The 18,531-nt window shown below is 42.0% G+C and overlaps 1 protein-coding gene across 41 annotated transcripts in view; it reads right to left on the bottom strand.

Moving 5' to 3' along the window:
* The window catches only part of NEB (nebulin), a 182,696-nt gene that overhangs the window by 42,503 nt on the left and 121,662 nt on the right, over nt 1-18,531 (bottom strand). For 37 of the 41 annotated variants that reach the window (XM_088794668.1, XM_088794659.1, XM_088794669.1 and 34 more), the window contains 17 exons: nt 18,251-18,448; nt 17,833-17,937; nt 17,105-17,209; nt 15,860-15,967; nt 14,653-14,760; nt 13,326-13,433; nt 12,669-12,773; nt 12,471-12,575; nt 11,896-11,994; nt 11,426-11,536; nt 7,405-7,509; nt 6,632-6,736; nt 6,129-6,233; nt 3,968-4,072; nt 3,703-3,807; nt 2,981-3,085; nt 1,913-2,017 (listed from right to left, as the gene is read on the bottom strand). In XM_088794668.1, coding sequence (XP_088650794.1) covers nt 1,913-2,017; nt 2,981-3,085; nt 3,703-3,807; nt 3,968-4,072; nt 6,129-6,233; nt 6,632-6,736; nt 7,405-7,509; nt 11,426-11,536; nt 11,896-11,994; nt 12,471-12,575; nt 12,669-12,773; nt 13,326-13,433; nt 14,653-14,760; nt 15,860-15,967; nt 17,105-17,209; nt 17,833-17,937; nt 18,251-18,448 — 1,887 coding nt within the window. Of the gene's footprint in view, nt 1-456; nt 562-1,912; nt 2,018-2,980; nt 3,086-3,702; nt 3,808-3,967; nt 4,073-6,128; nt 6,234-6,631; nt 6,737-7,404; nt 7,510-11,425; nt 11,537-11,895; nt 11,995-12,470; nt 12,576-12,668; nt 12,774-13,325; nt 13,434-14,652; nt 14,761-15,859; nt 15,968-17,104; nt 17,210-17,832; nt 17,938-18,250; nt 18,449-18,531 lie in introns of all 41 variants that reach the window. The other 4 variants (XM_019737425.3, XM_088794655.1, XM_088794640.1 and 1 more) reach the window with 1 other exon arrangement.

The raw sequence follows: 18,531 nt of genomic DNA on the forward strand, positions 1-18,531 counted from the left end.
ACTTGCAGGTGACCATCCATAGTCATTGGGAATGGGGAATGGTATAGCTAGTGCCTTATAGAATTGCCTTATAGAAAAGAAGCCATCATTGGAGTAGAAAAATACAGTAGGGAGTCTTCTTCTTTCCTTCCATTAGTTTGTTTCTTTGTTTCTGCTTTGCAACTCAATGGGCAGTTTACAACAGCAGGTTACAAACAGGCCCTCCAGGAGACTAGAGGGTGGAAGGCTCCAGCTTTTCTGTTCGTCTTCACCACAGTACACGTGAGGACACAGAGCACGGACTGGCACACTCAAATAGCTCATGGGCTCTTTGGGTGGCTAGACAGATACTTTGAAACAGGACATCCCAATATCATAGGCAGAACCTATGACATCCTTGCAGCAGACAGGACAACATCTCATAAGAAACCTGGAGCACAGTCTGCCTGGGCTGACCCAGCAGCCCCATCACAGTACCTGACTGATCTGGTCGCCTGCGGTCTTAGCCAGCAGATGTCTAGGCTCATCGACTACCAGGTGGTATTTATCTTTCCGCTGCTCATAATCAGCTCTGTATTTTTTCTGCTCAGACATCAGATCAAATTATAGCAAGAGTACAAATTCAAGGCTACACAGAAATGTCCTAAGATAAATACTCCAGAGAGCACGAAATATGTCATTTTGGGAGATGGGCTCCCAAAGCTTCCTGGGTAATAAAAACAGGCAGCAAAGACAATCAAGTGAAGGAAGATCTCCTGCAGAAGGCGGGAGCTTGGGATAGATTCCATTTATGATGCCAAATGGGAGCACCTTGTGCCTACACACGTTCCGTCTCTACATATGATGCCATTAGCTGTGTCAGGTTTTATGACATATTACATTGTATTTAAAAATAAGGCGCTGATACCTTACAGGTCTACTATCTAAGACTGTGAGAATAAAACAAGATTATTCATGAACAAATTCTTATAGTCTTCTAATGCTTGGTAATTTATTTGATTATAAAAGAGACCTGGAAATCCTTTGCAAATTTGAAAAATAGAAACAAAATAGATCAAGACTGCATTCTAGGAAGCTACTAACAGTAATTCTTCAGAGTTGACCCGCTTGGAAATCTACTGAAAATGAACAAAATCAAATTTAAAAATAACAAAAATAACAAAAAAGTCATATATTGAAATAAACATACCATTGACTATATTTCCATTTTTAAACACATTTTACCAATTTGCTAACGTTGTTTTTGAATTTACATAAATCTGTGGGAAATCCAAAGATAGGAAATTAAATATAAAATATCCAAACATAAGTTAATTCGTAGCTTTCTTACGTCAGTCATTTTAAGCTCAATTTAACTTAAATGATTGCAGACAGTTCCAGGAAAGGCTCGGTAGAACCCATAAAGGAATATTTTGGGTACAAATGGATACTTCTCTGTATCAATGTATGAGTAACAGAGGCAATACAATTGAATGCTGAATCACAATTATCCCCTTAGGGATGGCTCTTGTGACCACGTGTGCATGTCTGTGCCTTTGTAAGAGATCCTAAATTAACCTTGAACTTCTGTGTCTCCCAACTCTACACAATATCATGTTTAAGGGAGTTCAGCTGATAGTCAACAAAAGCCTTCACCTCCTTGCTCTCGTCACCCAAAGTGGTGTGCTGCCCTATGCTAGTGCAAACAACGGTGATGATGGCTCTGGCGTCCTCACACCACTCGATATAGTCCCTTCACTTATTCTTATCTGTGCTTTTGGCAGAGTCCATCAGATGGTGACAGTATTAGAGTCTTTCCAAATCTTTGTCTTGAATTAACACTTAGAATGACTTTCTTGTCATTCTATGTATAGGGTAATAATCAAATAACTCTATAGAAGTTATTCCTTCTTAAGGAAACTGAACAGGATTAACTGGACCAGGTCACACATACCTCATTCATCAATTGAGTCGCATACTTGAAATGCCTATTGATTGGACAATCAGCTTCATACTTGAAATTCGACTTCATCCTTTCAAATACCTCTTTATACTTATACTAGAGAAAACAGAAAGTGGTTACTTGATAGCAGGCTGTGATTATCTTAAGGATGAGACATGCCACTTATCTTATCATACAATTGTGATCATTCATTTATAGAGCTAACAAGTAATTACTGAATGCTCACTCTGTCTCCCAAAGCAACAAAGGGAATACCCACCCGGATTTCTTTAAAACTCACCCCAAAATCTATAATTTCATTGAATGGAAGACAAATAATAGATCTATTTACAAATTAGGCAAAAATCCCAATCAGTTCCTTATTTATTTCTATATATTATAATGATTATTATTTTATTTTTAAAGTATTTTCATGTATACTTGAAGGTATTTTTTAGTCTATTAACTTGAAATAGTCTTCCAGTAATTATTCAGATCATCATAATATTTTAGGGCAGGGATGGGCTAACGTCTAGACTACCACCTGTATTTAAATGGCCCCATGAACTAAGAATGTTTCCCTCCCACACACACACTATGTTGAGGGCTTGTAACAAAGAATATGTGACAGAATGAAGTCTAAAACATTAACTATCTAGCATGGTCCATAAAAGTTTGCTGACTCCTATTCTAGAACTCAGAGGAAGCTAATCGAACTGCTATATAAGGCCAGAAAAATAAAGGTATTTGCCTCAAGTCACACATCAAGTGTGTGGATTAAAATAATCTCACTTTATAGTTGCTACCATGTCATCGCTAACTGTGTAAATCACCCGGAGATGTATTCATAGGGAGGGACTTCTGGAAGAGACATGAGGAGTTATACTGAGATAGCTGTTGATCAGATTTACGTAAATGATGGCTATAGGCAATAAGAATTCCTAAGTAGAGTGAACAATTCAGCATGTAGTGCAATTACAGGGGCTAGGAGCAAGGATAAGGGTGGAAACATGAAAGCTATATCCTCAGTGCTAATGCTCTCTGTGGGCACTGGAACAGGTTGACTGGATGAGGAGATACCTTGCTGTAGAGCTTCTTGTTCTGTTCAGCCAGAGTGAAGTCAGGGGTGTCATAGGCATAGCAGCCGATGCCTTTAAGCCAGGTCAAATCCTCTTTGTATTTTACCTGGAAAAAGAACATCATCAGAGAGTTTTAAGAACCTACCTCCAAATAGCTGTAGGTTAGGATGGATACAGATAGAAGCTCCGACCACTGAGGCATAGAGAATAACAAAGTATTAAAACAATCATTTAAAAAAAGCTTCCACTAATTCCAATGTCTGCTCATTTTATGGTGTAGTGTTGTATGATACATGGAAATTTTCAGTTCTAATACTAATTAAAACAATTCAAATGTAACAGGCATAGTTTTCTCTAGAGTATGTCATTAGCATGGCAGCTGTATTTTCGTGTAGAGAGCTGCAATTTCTTTCTCAGTATCTTCATTGCTTCATGAAGTTGTCTTTTCAAAAAATAGGTATTGCTCCGATGAAGTAGATCACGTCCGGTCATGTAATATGATATAAAACATTGAGAAGAAAGATTAGGTTTATAAATTTGAATATAGTTTTTTCTCTCCCGAATTGAAGCTCACTCATTTAGCAATGAGTTTTATGATTTAAATATCCGTCCATAAGAATCGAAATTGAGGCAAGTGTTTAATCAGTTTTATGCAGTGTTGGATTTCCTAACTTATATGGGCAGATGAAGTTATATGTAAAAACAGAAAATTTCAAGACTCACGTCACTGACAGCATCGGTGACTGCCCGGTGGTGGAAGTGCTCCGGGTCATCAGGAATGGACCTCCAGATCCCCAACTGGCTCATGTAGTTCTCCTTGTACTTCACCTGTGGTACAGACACAAGCACAGCTGTGACATCTTACCCAAAGTTAATGTAGAAAAGTGTACTTGTGTCCTGAGAGTATTAGGAAAGGGAGAATATTTTCTTTTTTAAATGATGGTTGGTTATTGAGCCCCACACAAGTAGAAATACGCAGGGAACGTACTTTACTGATGTCATCTGTGACTCTGCGATGGTAAACAATGTCCAGAGCATCCTTCACAGTGTGGTATTTCCCTTTGGTCTTTTCAAAGGTTTCTTTGTAGCGTAGCTGGAAAGAGAAACCGCATGTGGATTATGAAAAACTACTGAGTTAAATCATTGGGCTCTTAAACTCTCTTGAGTCTTCTCTTTTAGGTTTTCCCACGAGTAAATCTAGGAGAGATTAAGAAGCTCATTTCACATCCTGGAGGAGAAAATGGACATGAGGAGACAACGAATAAAATATGAATAAAATGCAGAGTTTAGCTAATAATAATGTTTCAACACTGGTTCATTGGTTGTGACAAATGTTTGACACGGTGATGTAAGATGTTAACAATAGGGAAACTGCGTATCAGCCATATGGAAACTCTGTACCATTTTTGTAACCTTCTGTAAATCTAAAACTACTTAAATAAAAAATTATTTAAATGTAAAACAATACAGAAAAGCTCATTTGGGAGGAAGGGGAAAAAAATAAATAAATAACCTTGTTGAGCCCAAGACACACTAATGTACATGGAAGAGAGGAAAATTTAGTTTCTAACTCCTGGTATTAAAACGCCTTCTCCATGCAGCAGTCCTGACATTTTATTTCATTATAATCTTTATCTTTGCGGTATTTCAGGAGACAACAGCTCTGACTTTAACCTAAGAATACATAGAAGATGCACCTCCTCTACACAAGATGAGGGCTTTTCTGAGTAGTCTGTTTTCGACCTCCAACAGGTCTTTTCTTTTTGGGTAGCTGATCAAACGCGTAATGAAAGATGTCGTTTCTTTAACTTCAACTTTGTGTTTTCAGATGGATACTCTCCTAAGCTCACCTAGCTCTCCTTGTGGATAGAGAAGCTGAGCTGGCTGCCAGATGCCACCCTTGTCACATTGAACTAGGTTAAAGATTAGACGTATCAGTATCGGTCCTGGCAAAGCCCTAGGATGGCACAAGGAGCTGCAGGGGCCTATTTCACTGCGTGGCCACCCCTAAAAAGTGGTGATGCAGAGTTAGCTTGGTTCAAACTAATAGTCAATGGTAACCTTGAGGTGCTAAAGATAGAGTGTTACAAGAATTCTAAAACTATCCAGGGGATAGATTTTGAGGGCAGCACACCATTGTCTCAGCTTATATGGGAAGCAAACTGGCATTGCTGATTTCCAACCAACAGGCTCCTCTCAGCTCCAAATGCAAATTGGATAAAATTACCGAACTAAGATATCATTCCAATTTGTTGCATGCTTTCACATTTCTGTTTCGGGATCATTGTCGTTTCTCTAACATGACTTGAAATCCTAGAGCAATGTTGCTAATTTGAGGGGTGATAAGGTTGCTTGAGTTTTTGGCTGAGTTGAAGTCCTAACATGTCCAGTCCTCAAGGGATTCTGGTTCTGGTAATGGATGCAATGCTTTCACATTTGGGTTCTGAGACACAAAACTGGTAAGGACTGGTCATCTACCCTGAGTTGATTGACTTCCTATCTTTATTAACAGATAATCCCACTGCCGTTAAAAAGCAGTCTTGTTCTTGGTCACATGGTATAGTAAATGAAAGTCTGTCCCTCCTAATTCTAACAAATGTGCCATTTGCATGATTTAGGCAATAAAGCGAAGGAAAGGAATAAACGTGTTCTGAGTGTCAACTAACAGCCCAGCACTGTGCTAGGAACCTTTGTACATGATCTTGTTTATTCTAATTTAATTATCACAATTCTTATCCTTATTCCACACACAAGAATACAGAATCTCAGAAAAATTAGGTAAACGATATAGAGTCATACACTAGGCAAGGGCCAGCATCAGGATTTGAAACCACGTTTGGCTGGTTCCAAGAACATAATTTTATGGATAAGTATCCATTCGTTGTCAAGTATCTCTAGGAAATGCTACCAAAGAATTAAAAGAAGGGGTCATATGTTTCCCAGAAGAGCAATGAAAAGAACAATAGGCCTTTAAAATCTCTCAGCATTATTCTTAGCTACTTTGCCTAACTGGTATTGTTTGTGACTTTTTTTAAACTTTTTTTTTTTTTTTCCCCTGATCCATGTTGCGGGCCAGGGCTATACAACCTTCTGTTTCTTAGGTAACTCAACCTCAACCACAGCGGAAGAAAGAAGGAAGGCGTGCATACATCACTGGCATTCCAGTAAGCCTTCTTGGCTCTGATGAGGATTGGCGTGTCTGGAATCGGGGTGTACTTGTCCTTCATCTTTTCATATTGCACCTTGTACTTGTTCTAAGAGATAAAGACAAAAGAGAGAGGCACATTTAAGTTCAAGTGTTTTTATCTCTTCCGATTCATAACCATGTCACAGATCCTGCCTAGGGAGACAGAGTCTCATGCTCCTTAGGAGAACGGCCACGCCTTCTGTTCTGGGCTGCAGCTGAGCATCGATCTATAGACATGAGCTTTCTGATCAGGGGCAGCAGGTGATGGTTTTCAAAAAGGATTTTTCCCTTTATTTATTTGTTTTTTGTTTTTTTTTAAGGAGGGCGCGGCTCACCGTGGCCCATGGGGGGATCGAACCGGCAACCTTGGTGTTATCAGCACCACGCTCTAACCAACTGAACTAACTGGCCACTCTGGAATTTTTCCTTTTAACCTAGTGCCTCCATGCCAAATTCTCAGCTTACCTCGCTGACCAAGTCCTTCACATCCTTTGCATGCTTCAAGGCTGTGGTCTGGTTCCCAGCGTGATGGTGGGGTCGCTCTTTGGTGGCAAGTTCAACATACAGATACTAAATAATGAGAATAGGGGTCAGTTGTTATGGAGGTAAAACATGCCTTATCTGGTATTCAGTCTTCTTGATTCATTTACAGCCCTTAAATGGAGAGCAGTGTCTACTTGTTGTTGTCCTGCTTTTTTTGTCTGTTTGTTATACGTGTTTCTGTTCATTTGTTTCTTTCTGTGTCTCACATTTGGAAACACATATTCGCACTCCAGTTGTCTAATATTCTTAATGCCGAGTATAGTTCAGTATAAATCCACATAACAAAGAATGCCAATAAGAAGAACAAGGGGATTCTGATAGAGTACTCAACATATCCCCCCGCCCCATTTTTGTCCAAATGCGTGAAGTGTGGTTTCATTTGTCTGTGGACAATAGATACGTCCTTTGGAACGAATCAAGCGATTTATTTTCACTACCTAGAGTCCACAGACCACTCATCCAATGACAAAAGTTGTACAGAACTTAGAAAAGTAGACATGCCATTACCTGCTCATGTAAAACACAATGATGGTTATGATGGCCCAAACAAAAACTGTTTCTTGAAATTCATGGGCCTGAGGCTGCATGAAGGACACCCCCGTGTGAGAGGCTGCTACTGACCAGCAGTGGTCCACATAACCATCCCCTGTGACACCAGCGTGGCAGGCTTCTGAATTCTCACTGTCTCGTCTTACCTGACTCTGAAGCTTTTGCCCTTGTTTGGCTCTTAAAAGATCAGGAGTATCAGGAACCGGAGTGAAGATGGACTTCTGCTTCTTGCCTGCCGCTCTGTATACCAGCTGCACATAAAACAATCATCACCATCATTTCTGCTTCGTTGACATGTTCTCTGCAGATGCCTTTATTGATTACTTCATAGAAGAAGCAGGGGCTGACCCTCCCATGGCAACAATCTCAGTTTCTGCCCAGTAAGCCACTAATTTGTTTAACTTCCCTGACCCTCCTTTTCTTTTTTCTTTCCTATCAAAATAAGAGACATTCTGTAGGTTTTCCAAGATTCAAGCCTCCTGCTGTGTTCCTTCTCACTTGTCCCTCCCAGAACCCTGTTCCAGCAATCATCCCCTTCCCCTCCATATCTTCAACCCTCCTATTTTCCCAGCCCTCTCCCATCATCTGAAAACAGACTCAGATCTCTCCCTTCGTTAGGTTCCAACCTCTACAGATGGCCTTGTTCCTTCCTTTCTTTCACAACCAAACAGACTATGTGTTTCCTCTTTTTCTCTCTTTTGATTAATTTCTCAGGACGATAGTTTGGCTTCCACCCAACCCCTCCAATGAAGGCCCTCTCAGTAAGACTACTAAAACCTTTACAACTGCCAAATCCAAGACTGCGTCTCTGTAACAAGTGAAACTGCTGAGCAGTTTCACTCCTGAAAACTCCCTTCTCTGCCTTCCATCCCACCATTCTCCTCTAGGTGCTTAGGGAACAGCTGCCTTCTCAGCTTCCCTCTATGGTTCTGCCTCCCCCCAATGGCTGCTATTAGCTGGAGTCCAGGGTTGGCCCCTTTCACCCTATATATTTTCCTTGAATGACCTTGTTGGTACCTCGGGCCTCAACCATCAATTTGAGCTCGATGACTTCCAAATCTCTATATCCAGTGTCTTCCCTGAGCTCCAGACCCAAATTTTCAACAATGTTCTAAACTTGGGTGACTTACCATGTTCAACGTAGGATCCTTTATATTACTCCTGTCTCCTGCCCCAATCTGCTTCTCCTATTTTCTCTGTTTTGCTAAAAGGCTCCTTGATCTCCCAGTCACCCAGGCCAGAAACTTGGAGAGTATTCCCAGTCTCCTTCTGTCTTATTCCCACATCAAAATGGTTGTGAATCCTGGGCTCCTATTCATGATAATCCTTAAATCTGATCTTTCTCCTTTCCCACAGCCACTGTCCTGGTTCACCCTCCTATATCACTTCTTCTCTACACATCTGTAAGCGCCTCCTAAATCACTCTCCCAAATCATCTATTGGACCACTCCACATGGCTCATCATCTTCACAAGTCTGAGAAAGGAGATCTTAATGCTCAGGTCTATCTTGCTTAGAAGTAATTCTTCAATGATTTTTCATCAAGCCCCAGATCATTAATACAGCACCTATGAGTTTTCATAACCTAGCTGCTGTCCTGTGTTTCTAGTGTCATTTCCCAGCAGCTTTCCACACTCCACAGGTACTATTTAAAACTATTTCCAATTTCTAGAACTCATTACAGCCATTGCCACATATTGTCCTTTCTGCCTAGAGTGTTCTTCCCCACTGTTATCCTCTTGGAACGCTCTAAGAGTCCATACTATCTTGGTTAGTCCTGTAGGATACCATTTATTGCATTGATGTCTGTTTCTTCTTACAGACTATGGGCCCATGGAAGGCAGGGGCTCTGCCCTATCATCCTTTTATCACCTTGTGCTTAGATAAAAGATCTGAAAAATAGTAGTCTTCTAATAAATGTTGAGGGAATTTAATCTAATGAGGCAAGCTCAAAAGTACAAATGGATAACAAATAAATTCTAACTATGGACATAAATGCCAGCTGGACAGATAAAATGTAGGAAATAAATAACATACATACACACATGTAGGCACATGTTCATTTAAAAAAATCTAAATCATATCCAAGTGTAAGCTGAAACAAGATGAGCTTATCTGTTTGGGTCTATTTTTGATGTTACTATGGAAAGAAAGGAGATAAACTAAATAAAAATTTACTGTTTCTTCCAGGCTAAATTTCAAATAAAGAAAATTGACAAACTCATAGAATATTATGGGTAAAAGGAGCCCAAATTATTATCTAGTCCAATTGAAATTGGGGTGTTGCTGTTGTGACTTATACAAGGTCACACAGCAAACTGGAAGTAAATCTGGGACTAAGACCCGACTATCCTGTGCCATTTGTATAATTCTCTTCATACTGTATTTCCCCTGCACTTACATAGGCATTGCTTGTGTCTTGGGACAGCGTCCCTATTTCCTGGTATTACAAATGTATACGTGTCAAGACCATGTTTCAAGACAATTCAAAAGTCAATAACTTAAACTTCCTTCAAACTTTTTTCTAAGCCAGTGTTTCCCAAACTTTCCTGATCCTAAAAACTCCCCAAATCCTTATTAAAAACAGATTTATAGTCCCTGCCCCAGACTGCCTGGATCGAGGCTAGTAACTTGGATCAATATTTTATCAAGCCAAGGTTACTCTATGGTGAGGCAAGTGTGGGAGAAACTGCACTACTGAAAAATAACTATTATTCTTCTTAATGTTGATGCACAATACGTATAAAATTTCCAATGGAAATTGCGAAGAGGAGAAACGAAAGTTTTAGATAATTCTGAACCCAGGTATCCAAGAGAAGTAAAGGTATTTCAGAGATAACCTGTAATAAGAGCAACCACTGACATCTGTGGAATGCCCTTACCTTTACAGAGAAGCCGTTTAAGTTGCCAAACAGTGTTTTGTTATTTGGTAGCTGGAGGAGTGATGTGATACCTTAAAGCAGTGGTTCCTAACACTGGTGGTGTGTTGGAATCATCCATGAAGCAGGTAAAACCACGCACATGAGCAGACGTAGAGAATCAGAGTCTAGTGTGGGGCTCGGTGTCAGAGCCTACTGAAGGGCAGTTTAAACATATTTTACAGATGATTCTGACACTTAGCCAGAGTGGAGAAGTGCCTTTACCGAGATAAGAAGGAACATAAGCATTCCTATCTGAGTGCTAGCACTGGTTGAAATAACAGAGGGAAGCTTTCAGGAAAGCAAATGGGCTTGCTGTAGCACTTGTAACAGCTGGGGAATTTATCATCCTCTGCCTCTGGCTACTGAGATTGTGGGAAGCTGTACATCCCCGCCACTGAGGGCAACATTTGTTTTTCCAGGGCATCTCTTAAGACCAAGAACATAAGTGATTCCTCATCAGTAGCCGTTGGAACTACTGAGAATGGGGAGTCGGTGAAGTGGCCTGACAGTCAATGCTTGGCTCACCTTGATGAGGTCTGATGGATGAGACTACAGACAAACTGAGGGTTGGATGAGAATGGACAGCTAATCTGTAATAAGAGCAACCACTGACATCTGTGGAATGCCCTTACCTTTACAAAGCAGGTTTAGTCATGGGCCAACAAGGACCTCTATGACGGTCAGGGCACTATGGGATACACAGCTAAATAAGATGGGGTCCAACCCTCAAGGAACCAACAGTTTAGGTGAGAACATCAGATCTATACAAAACTAACTCCAATAAATCAGGAGCTTAGTGCCAGGTGACGCAGATGAAAAGGATGGGTCGTCAAACAAATTAGAGGTTTTTACATTTAAGTACTTTGGAATTGATTGAGTGGGAAGCAGAGCAGGAAGCCATTGAAGACTTTTCAAATGGCACTGCCATGATTAGGGTTCCTGATAGCAGGAACTAAAGGGAAAGAGACCTTTGAAATAAATACAGTTTGGAGGCTACAACAACAGGGTAAAACAGAAGGACTTCCTAATCTATATAATCATGCAAACTGGCAGCCATCATAGTCATAGGTAAGATAAGTATTCATATTTTCATCTCATTCAAAAGGAATAAAAATAAGTAACTGAGGTCATTTGACTTGTTTAGACATGGTGGCCACTCTGTACATAAAGTCAGAGGGGACATCTTTTGCCTCGTGTAGTCGCCTGAGAAACGATCACTAGAGGAACGCGTCCCTCAGCATCCTTACCTCACTCAGATGTGTCTTCAGTTCCTGCACCGTCCTATATTCTGGAGTGTCCAGCACCACTTTGTATTTGTCTCGCATCTTCCTTGCATTATCAGTGTACAGGTAATTAGACTGAAAAACAAAACAAAACAAAACCCAACACAAAAAGTGGATTCATCATTTAAGGAATATTTAAGGAAAAACGTGTGCATGTCATGGTCACACATTGTCTTTCAAATGGCTGGCATGTGCAAGTCAGGCTGACCCTCCCTTTATCCTGGATGTCTTCCCAGGCAGTGACAGAAACAACTGTCATTTTCCTAAGCTCATCACCTTTGATAGGAAGCACAGATCATCTGAAGGGGGTTATGACTTGCTCAAGTGGGTTACGGGCAAATGTGCCCTTAAAATTAGCTGCAGGTAAAGACTCTTTCTGCCCAGCTTCTTGAAGCTGGCAAGGGAAGCCACAGGTTGTGAAGACGGGCACTCACCCAGAGCTTCCGCAGGAACCGGGAGCGGACCATGTCGGGAGTGTCATACAAGAAGCAGCCCAGTCCCTTCAGAATCTGCAAGTCCTCTTTGTACTTAATCTGTATGGCAAAAATAGAAATAGAGCTGATCGTGAGAACAGACAAATCAAGAATACGTAAGACAGAGTAGTGACACATTTTTATTGATGTCACTTTCATTTTGGTTCAATATATCCACCCTGTACTCTTAGTTTGCTTGCAGTCAAATAAATCATAGGTTTTTAAATTAAATCTCTAACACTGTGCTGAGAATAGAACCCAGCTATTATTTCATTATGTTGATGGAAGAAAAACCTAGATTGAATGGAGTGGTCTTTTAGGAGAAGAAAGGAGAGAAAAAAAAATGGCAGCAGGAAGTTGCTTAAGGGAGTGGGAGTAGGGATGTGCTTCCATGCTCTTTCACCTCCAAGTTGTACAATCAGTTTAGAAACACTCAGTGGAAAAGACTATTAAAAAAAACCACTGGTTGGCTTAAATACTGAACGCAAGTGGCCTCTTGGAAAGAGTGGCCCAGAAAGACCCTATGAAATGCTTACGTCACTGGTGATGTCTCCCACATAGCGGCAATGGATCACTTGGGGTGTGTACGGCAGCGAGATCATGTGGCCCTGCATCTTGAAGAAGTCTGATTTGTAGATCAACTATAGAAAAAAATGCCAAGAAACACACACATTAGAGAGTGATCGGTGGACCTGGGTTCCATGGCCTGTTCCTTCTCCTAAGAAAATACCCACCTCACTGACAGCCTCTTGTGTCTTCTTGACTTGTCGGATTTCAGGCGTGTCAGGGGTCGTGTGAATCTTGTCTTTCAGTTTATGGTACAGTTGCCGATACAGCCTCTGCATTGGAGAAAAAGCCATTCCAGGCGTTTAATACAGGATGATAAGAGCATCTGTTGACTAACGAAAAATCAAATATTTTACATAAAGAGCCATGAGAGGAGAGATTGAGGATATAGAAAATGATTGAGATTAGGAAAAAAGAGTAAATCGTATTTATTTTATTTAGGTGAAGAACTTTGAGCAAAGTCTTCAACTGTCTTTCAGATGGTTGGATAGCAGGATCAGATATACAAACCAATAATTCAGGTAGAAAACCAGGGTCATGAGTTCAGACTAAAATAGAATCTTATTAAAGATTGGTGAATATAAATGTCAAAAGAAGGAATTAATTTGCCTTATCATCTATGGGTTGGGGTCTCTACAATGGCATTTCCAAATATAGAAAAACATGACCAAGGGATACCAGTATCAAAATGGTGACAAAAAAGACCTCTTACTCCTGGATGTATAAATTTATAGCTGAAATATAACTAATTCTTCATGTAGCTGAAGCAAAGCCATGGTCGTTGAAACGCAGTATTTCCCCCACAGACTTAGCGTTCACAGTACCTCACTGGTAACATTGTTGATCCTCCGGACATTAACGAAGGGCACATCATTGGGGCCCAGGGTATACCCATTTGCCTTGATGTGTTCATACACTTCTTTGTACTTGAACTGCAAAGCAAAGTCAGAAAGAGATCACTGATGGCTAAACAAAGAGAAGCACTACATTTCTCAAGTAGAAAAGAGCTGCCACTTTCAGCTCTGAAAGTTACTCTCTAAGCATTAAGGATAAGGACAAGTCACTGACAAAATTTCGATAATAATCCAAGTCTTTAAAATTATTTTGTTGGCTAATAAAGCCAGGTCCAGAAACGAATAAAATTCAAGGTTCCCAAGATGAAATCCGTAGGCAGGTACGCAAAGTGCAAGAAAAACCTATATTTTTAGCTCCAATATGGCTAGTAAAGCAGGAAATGCAAAGAAGAAACAAGAGAATAAAGACTGATGAGTGGCTTTATGGAATGATTAGTGGAGGACACATTAGGTCATTAAATCTGTGACTCTCTGCTTTGGAAGCCATATTATTGGGCCACTGGATATTGGACTCTGCTTGGCCAGAAGGTTTGAGTCCCAGGACACTGAAGGGTGACATGGAAGGGAGAGCTTATTATTCAGCTGATGGTTGGTCTGTGGGTATGGTCTGCAGGCCAAAGTCGCTGGGATAGCCAAAACGTCCCTAGGCCTTACCCTTGGGGTAAATGCATCAAGTCCCAACCTGACACTCTTCAAAAGTAGGGGAGGAGGGTTGGTGTCAGAGCTAGTGCCTGGCAAGCTACAGGTAGTGAGAGCCTATCTACTGCTTTGAGCTTTCTGTGAAATGGGTACAGAGGGTAAGTAGTGAGACAGGTATCAGAGCCAGCGGCTAGGAAAGAAGTCCTTTCTTTTCAAAGAAACACACGATAATGTTGTATCTTTTGCAATGAGACATTGCAGAAGGGAGACAATATTATTGCTAACATCAGTAGTGAGTGTATAAATTTGCATTTCCAGTGTATGGCTTGGGATCGCGCAGGATGCTTCTGTGCTAAGGTCAGCAGAAACAGAGGCATGGTGGCAGCCATGAACCCTGAGCCGAGGTAACTGAGATTCACACAGTTGCAATTCCATGAAAGTCCTACGCTGACCGACTGGGCTGTCCAGGCACTTTGCCGAACTAAAGGAGCAAGCCAATTCCCCAGCACCCCCAGAAAATGTGCTGTCTCCCCTCCTCGGCTCCCATCATCATACCATGTTGAACCTTCAGGGTGGGACTAGAGGGATGAGAACAGACTATCAATGAATATCCATGTCCCCTCCCACTTCAGACCCCATCGTAAAGGACAGCACTCACATAGCTGCTCATGTATTGGGCGTCCTTGGAGTGTTTGAAGTGAGGGGTGTCGACTGGAAGCCTATATCCCGTGGGCAGGGAGCGCCGGCCAGCTCCTCGGTACAGATTCTGCCAGAAGGAGGGAGAGCGGGTTAAATAATAACTGATCCAAGTTAAACAAGTCATATCCAGCTCACGTTAGGTCTTCGATTAGGTACTTAAGGTGCTTATGCCCACTGAATTGATTTCAGAAGAAATTAAATACGTTCTAAGAGTCAGGCAATGAATCAGATTACTGTTCACCAATTGTTTTCGAAAAAAGCGCAATGAAAGAAGGAGCTTATAGAAAATAATTCCTCCATGCTTCTGAACACATGCCCACTTGACTGCAGGGCAGCTAGCAAGAATTTGGGAAAAGTGGAGTAAACAGGCAGCCAAGTGCCACCTCTGTTGTTCACACCACCCTTAGGTGATATTCAAGCCATCACCAGTTCCACGAGACAGTCATAATTATAAGGCACATCTTTTGGAGTCCTATCCCCTCCGAAAACACAGTATTGCCATCAGGCTATGAAGTGGGCATGATGTTCATACTCCTGGAAGAAGGTGGAAAGGAATTTCTGTCTGTGACCTTAAAGAGTGTGTCTCTCAGGGAGCTACAGGAGTAAGAATAGTATTTAAAATATGCAAAAGCACATTACTTCTAAAACTCAATATAGGGGGGTAGCATTAAAGTTTGGGTCCCATGTAGCACCAATCCGTTATCACAGCCTGGAGATATCAAGCATGCAAGTGGAATCCAGGTTCTCTCTTGTCTGAATTCCAACAGCAATGTCTAGCTTTATCTCTTATTGTTAGCGGTCTTTTGCGATTATGTGCCTCGTCTTTGTCTTCTTGATTTTAAGCTTTTTGAGAGCAGAGATAGTAGGTGGCCCCTCTTCTTTGTAACTTGTAAACATTGCTCCGATAATGCCCATTTGTTCTTTGATTGTTTGAAAATATGGTCCTGCCAGCCAAGAGGGAAGGCAGGCTGTGCACTGGGACTTTTTTGTTTTTAAACTCATGTGAATGGAACAGCATTAACAATAAGGAACAGCATTTAGAATCTACAAGGGCAGGGCTGAGAAGATGCCCGAGCTGAGGTCGCTTCTACAGAGGCCAGTGACCTATCCTTGAAAGCTGTGTCTGGGATTTCGGCCAGGCACTTTGCCGAGTTTGCACTGCTCACCTCACTCTGGAGCTTGTTTGCATGAAGGGCCCGGTCCAGATCCACGGTCTTCGTCGTGGGAGCCACTTTGCCTCTGATGCTGTGCACGTAATCGTGGTGGTACACAACCTGAATGCCGAGGGGAGCAGAGGGAGGGGAACCAGCCAGCAGCGTTGGGAAGAAGCAAAGTCAGTGGGAACCCAAGTCTCTTTTTAAAAATGAGCCTGGTTCACTTTGCCTGGAGAACTCTACCAGATATACTATGTGCCTTGTTCCCTGGGATCCGAGCCGGGTGTGGGCTCCACACAGAGGAATAAGTGGGAGGGTCAGCTCAGGCCCAACGAGAGCAAGAGTGGGCATTTCACCACCACAAGTTCTGAAATAACAGGTCTCCATGTTCTAACTCACTGGTGGGATAATACCGGGGGTGCCCAAAAAAATGTACACATTTTAAGAGATGTTATCTATATATTACTTTTTGAAGTTGAATTGAATTATGGTAGCGATGTGCTGTATGACATTCACTCCAAAGATGACATTTATCAGGTGAATGCTCGCGTGATATTACCATTTCATGGTATTACAATTTCAATACAATTGTTTTCCTTTCTTAAAATGTGTATACATGGTTTTGGCACCCTCTGTATTTATTAAGCTGTAGGGTTAATTAAAAACAAAACAAAAGAGCAGCTCTCTGCCTGTGCCGCCTGCTCTCTGTCAGGCGTTGTAGCGGGTGCTTTCCATCCATTGTCCCACCGTACAGCTAAGGATGCTGACACTGGGGAGGGGGGTTACGTGCCTTTCCCAAGCCTCACCGATTATGAGGGGAAGAGGCTGGAGTCCATCCCTGTCTCTAACTTCAGGTGGACTTCAGAGTCCATCCCTGTCTAACTGCTTCCTTCTCGTGTTACTTTAGTTAGCTCTCATTTATTAGCAGGCCTAGACGGTGACACATAAACTATTGCTCTTGATACAATGATACCAAAAGCAACTTTGGAAGCTCTAAAGCACCAAGTATTTTGTAGACTTGGAGCACTTACAACTCCACCCTAGGTAGCACCTTGAACACGTCAGGTTTAAGGAAACAAGAGCAGAATCTTAAGTACTTTCTAAGGCACCGAGACTGGTTTCCCACTTAGCACCCTGGCTTCCCAATGAGAAAAAGCCAGACACTGCCCAGTCTTTTTTTCGTTTTTGTCGCTTCTGCCTGAATGGCGGCCCCTGTCTTTCTCACTGTCCACAGTAACTTCCCCAATGGGCACTTACATCGCTTAGTTGTTTCCCACTTTGGACGGCCTGAACGTAGACTGGAGTATCTGTGACCAACTTGTAGTTATTCCTTGTTTGCCGCACGTGAGCTTTATACTTGATCTGCCGAGAGGAAGAAAATAAGCCTGTGTTAGACCATTCGTTGTCTCAGAAAGTGCTGGTGTTCACAGAGGGCTTGGTTGTTTTTAACGCGTGGCACATTCATTAGCACTTATTCAACAGACCAAGACGCATCTGAATTTTATGACAATCAGCGTAATCAATGCTTACAGTCATACGAGCTTCTAGAGACTTCTAGGGGGATTGACAATTGCTCTTCTAGGAACATTTAAGCTTGCTTATTGAAATCTTCATTACAGTATTAATTTGCCTAGCAAATCCCCTCTTGACAAATAGATCCTATCTGTAGCATCACAAACTGCTAACAAATGAGATTTTCTGATAATGAGAATTACGTGCTCATTAATATATCAAAACTAGTCCAAAAGGTGGAGAGAACAGCCATCTCCCCCAGAGAACAATGGGGCAGCTCAACTGCCTCGCTGAGAAACGGCTGCTCTCTATTCCTTCGTATCTTTCTCCGGCTCAGCCATCCTAATGACCGCTTCACACACCGCCAGTCCGTGACAATGTCCATACTCAACATACTCTCTCCTTGACTCCAGACTACGTAGAGAAGGAAACATACTTTCAATAGCCAAAACCAAAACACAAGGTACACTCACATCATTGCGTAGATCATAAGCGTGCTTGGCATGGAGAATTTCAGGAGTGTCCCAGACATAGCAACCAATGCCTTTCAACCAGGTGAGGTCATCCTTGTACACAATCTAGAGAATTGAAACAAGTGAAGGGGGTCAGCAAGATAAACATTGACTGTAACTTTCACACCAGAGACATGGGCACCCTCTGGACCAAGAAGGACTTTGTGGGTGAAAAGCGAAATGCATTATGCAACGAGGCCCTGCTGCCACATAGGGCTCTGCTCCCAGGGTCAGCTCTGAATTCCAGGCAGACCCACGGGCGTAAGGGAAAGTAGTACTCGAAGAAGGCTGAGGGGAAGAAGAAATAGGTGAGCCCACTTCTCTTCAGGGCGGGCATGTGGGGCCGGGGAGGGGGGCCCGTCACAAGCAATGGGCTTACGTCGCTGATCTGATCTGTGACCTTCCTGACGTGACTATTGACTTGCAAGTCCGGGTGGCAAATCCACTCGTGGAGGTGTATGCGGTAATCGATCTCACTGACTTTCTTCTGCGAATCCTTAGCAGTAACCATCTCTACCATGTCAGGCACCAGGTGGATTTTCGTCTTGTTCTGCTCATAAACTGACTTGTACAGGCGCTGTGACATTAAAATAACATGCCAATTACACAGGAAATCATGCTGCGGCATTATAGCATGACTTTCTCATGCACCAGAGAAGC

Source organism: Rhinolophus sinicus, chromosome 17 (genome assembly GCF_057876585.1).
Source record: "Rhinolophus sinicus isolate RSI-liver-muscle chromosome 17, RSI-T2T, whole genome shotgun sequence".
Classification (NCBI taxonomy): Eukaryota; Metazoa; Chordata; class Mammalia; order Chiroptera; family Rhinolophidae; genus Rhinolophus; species Rhinolophus sinicus.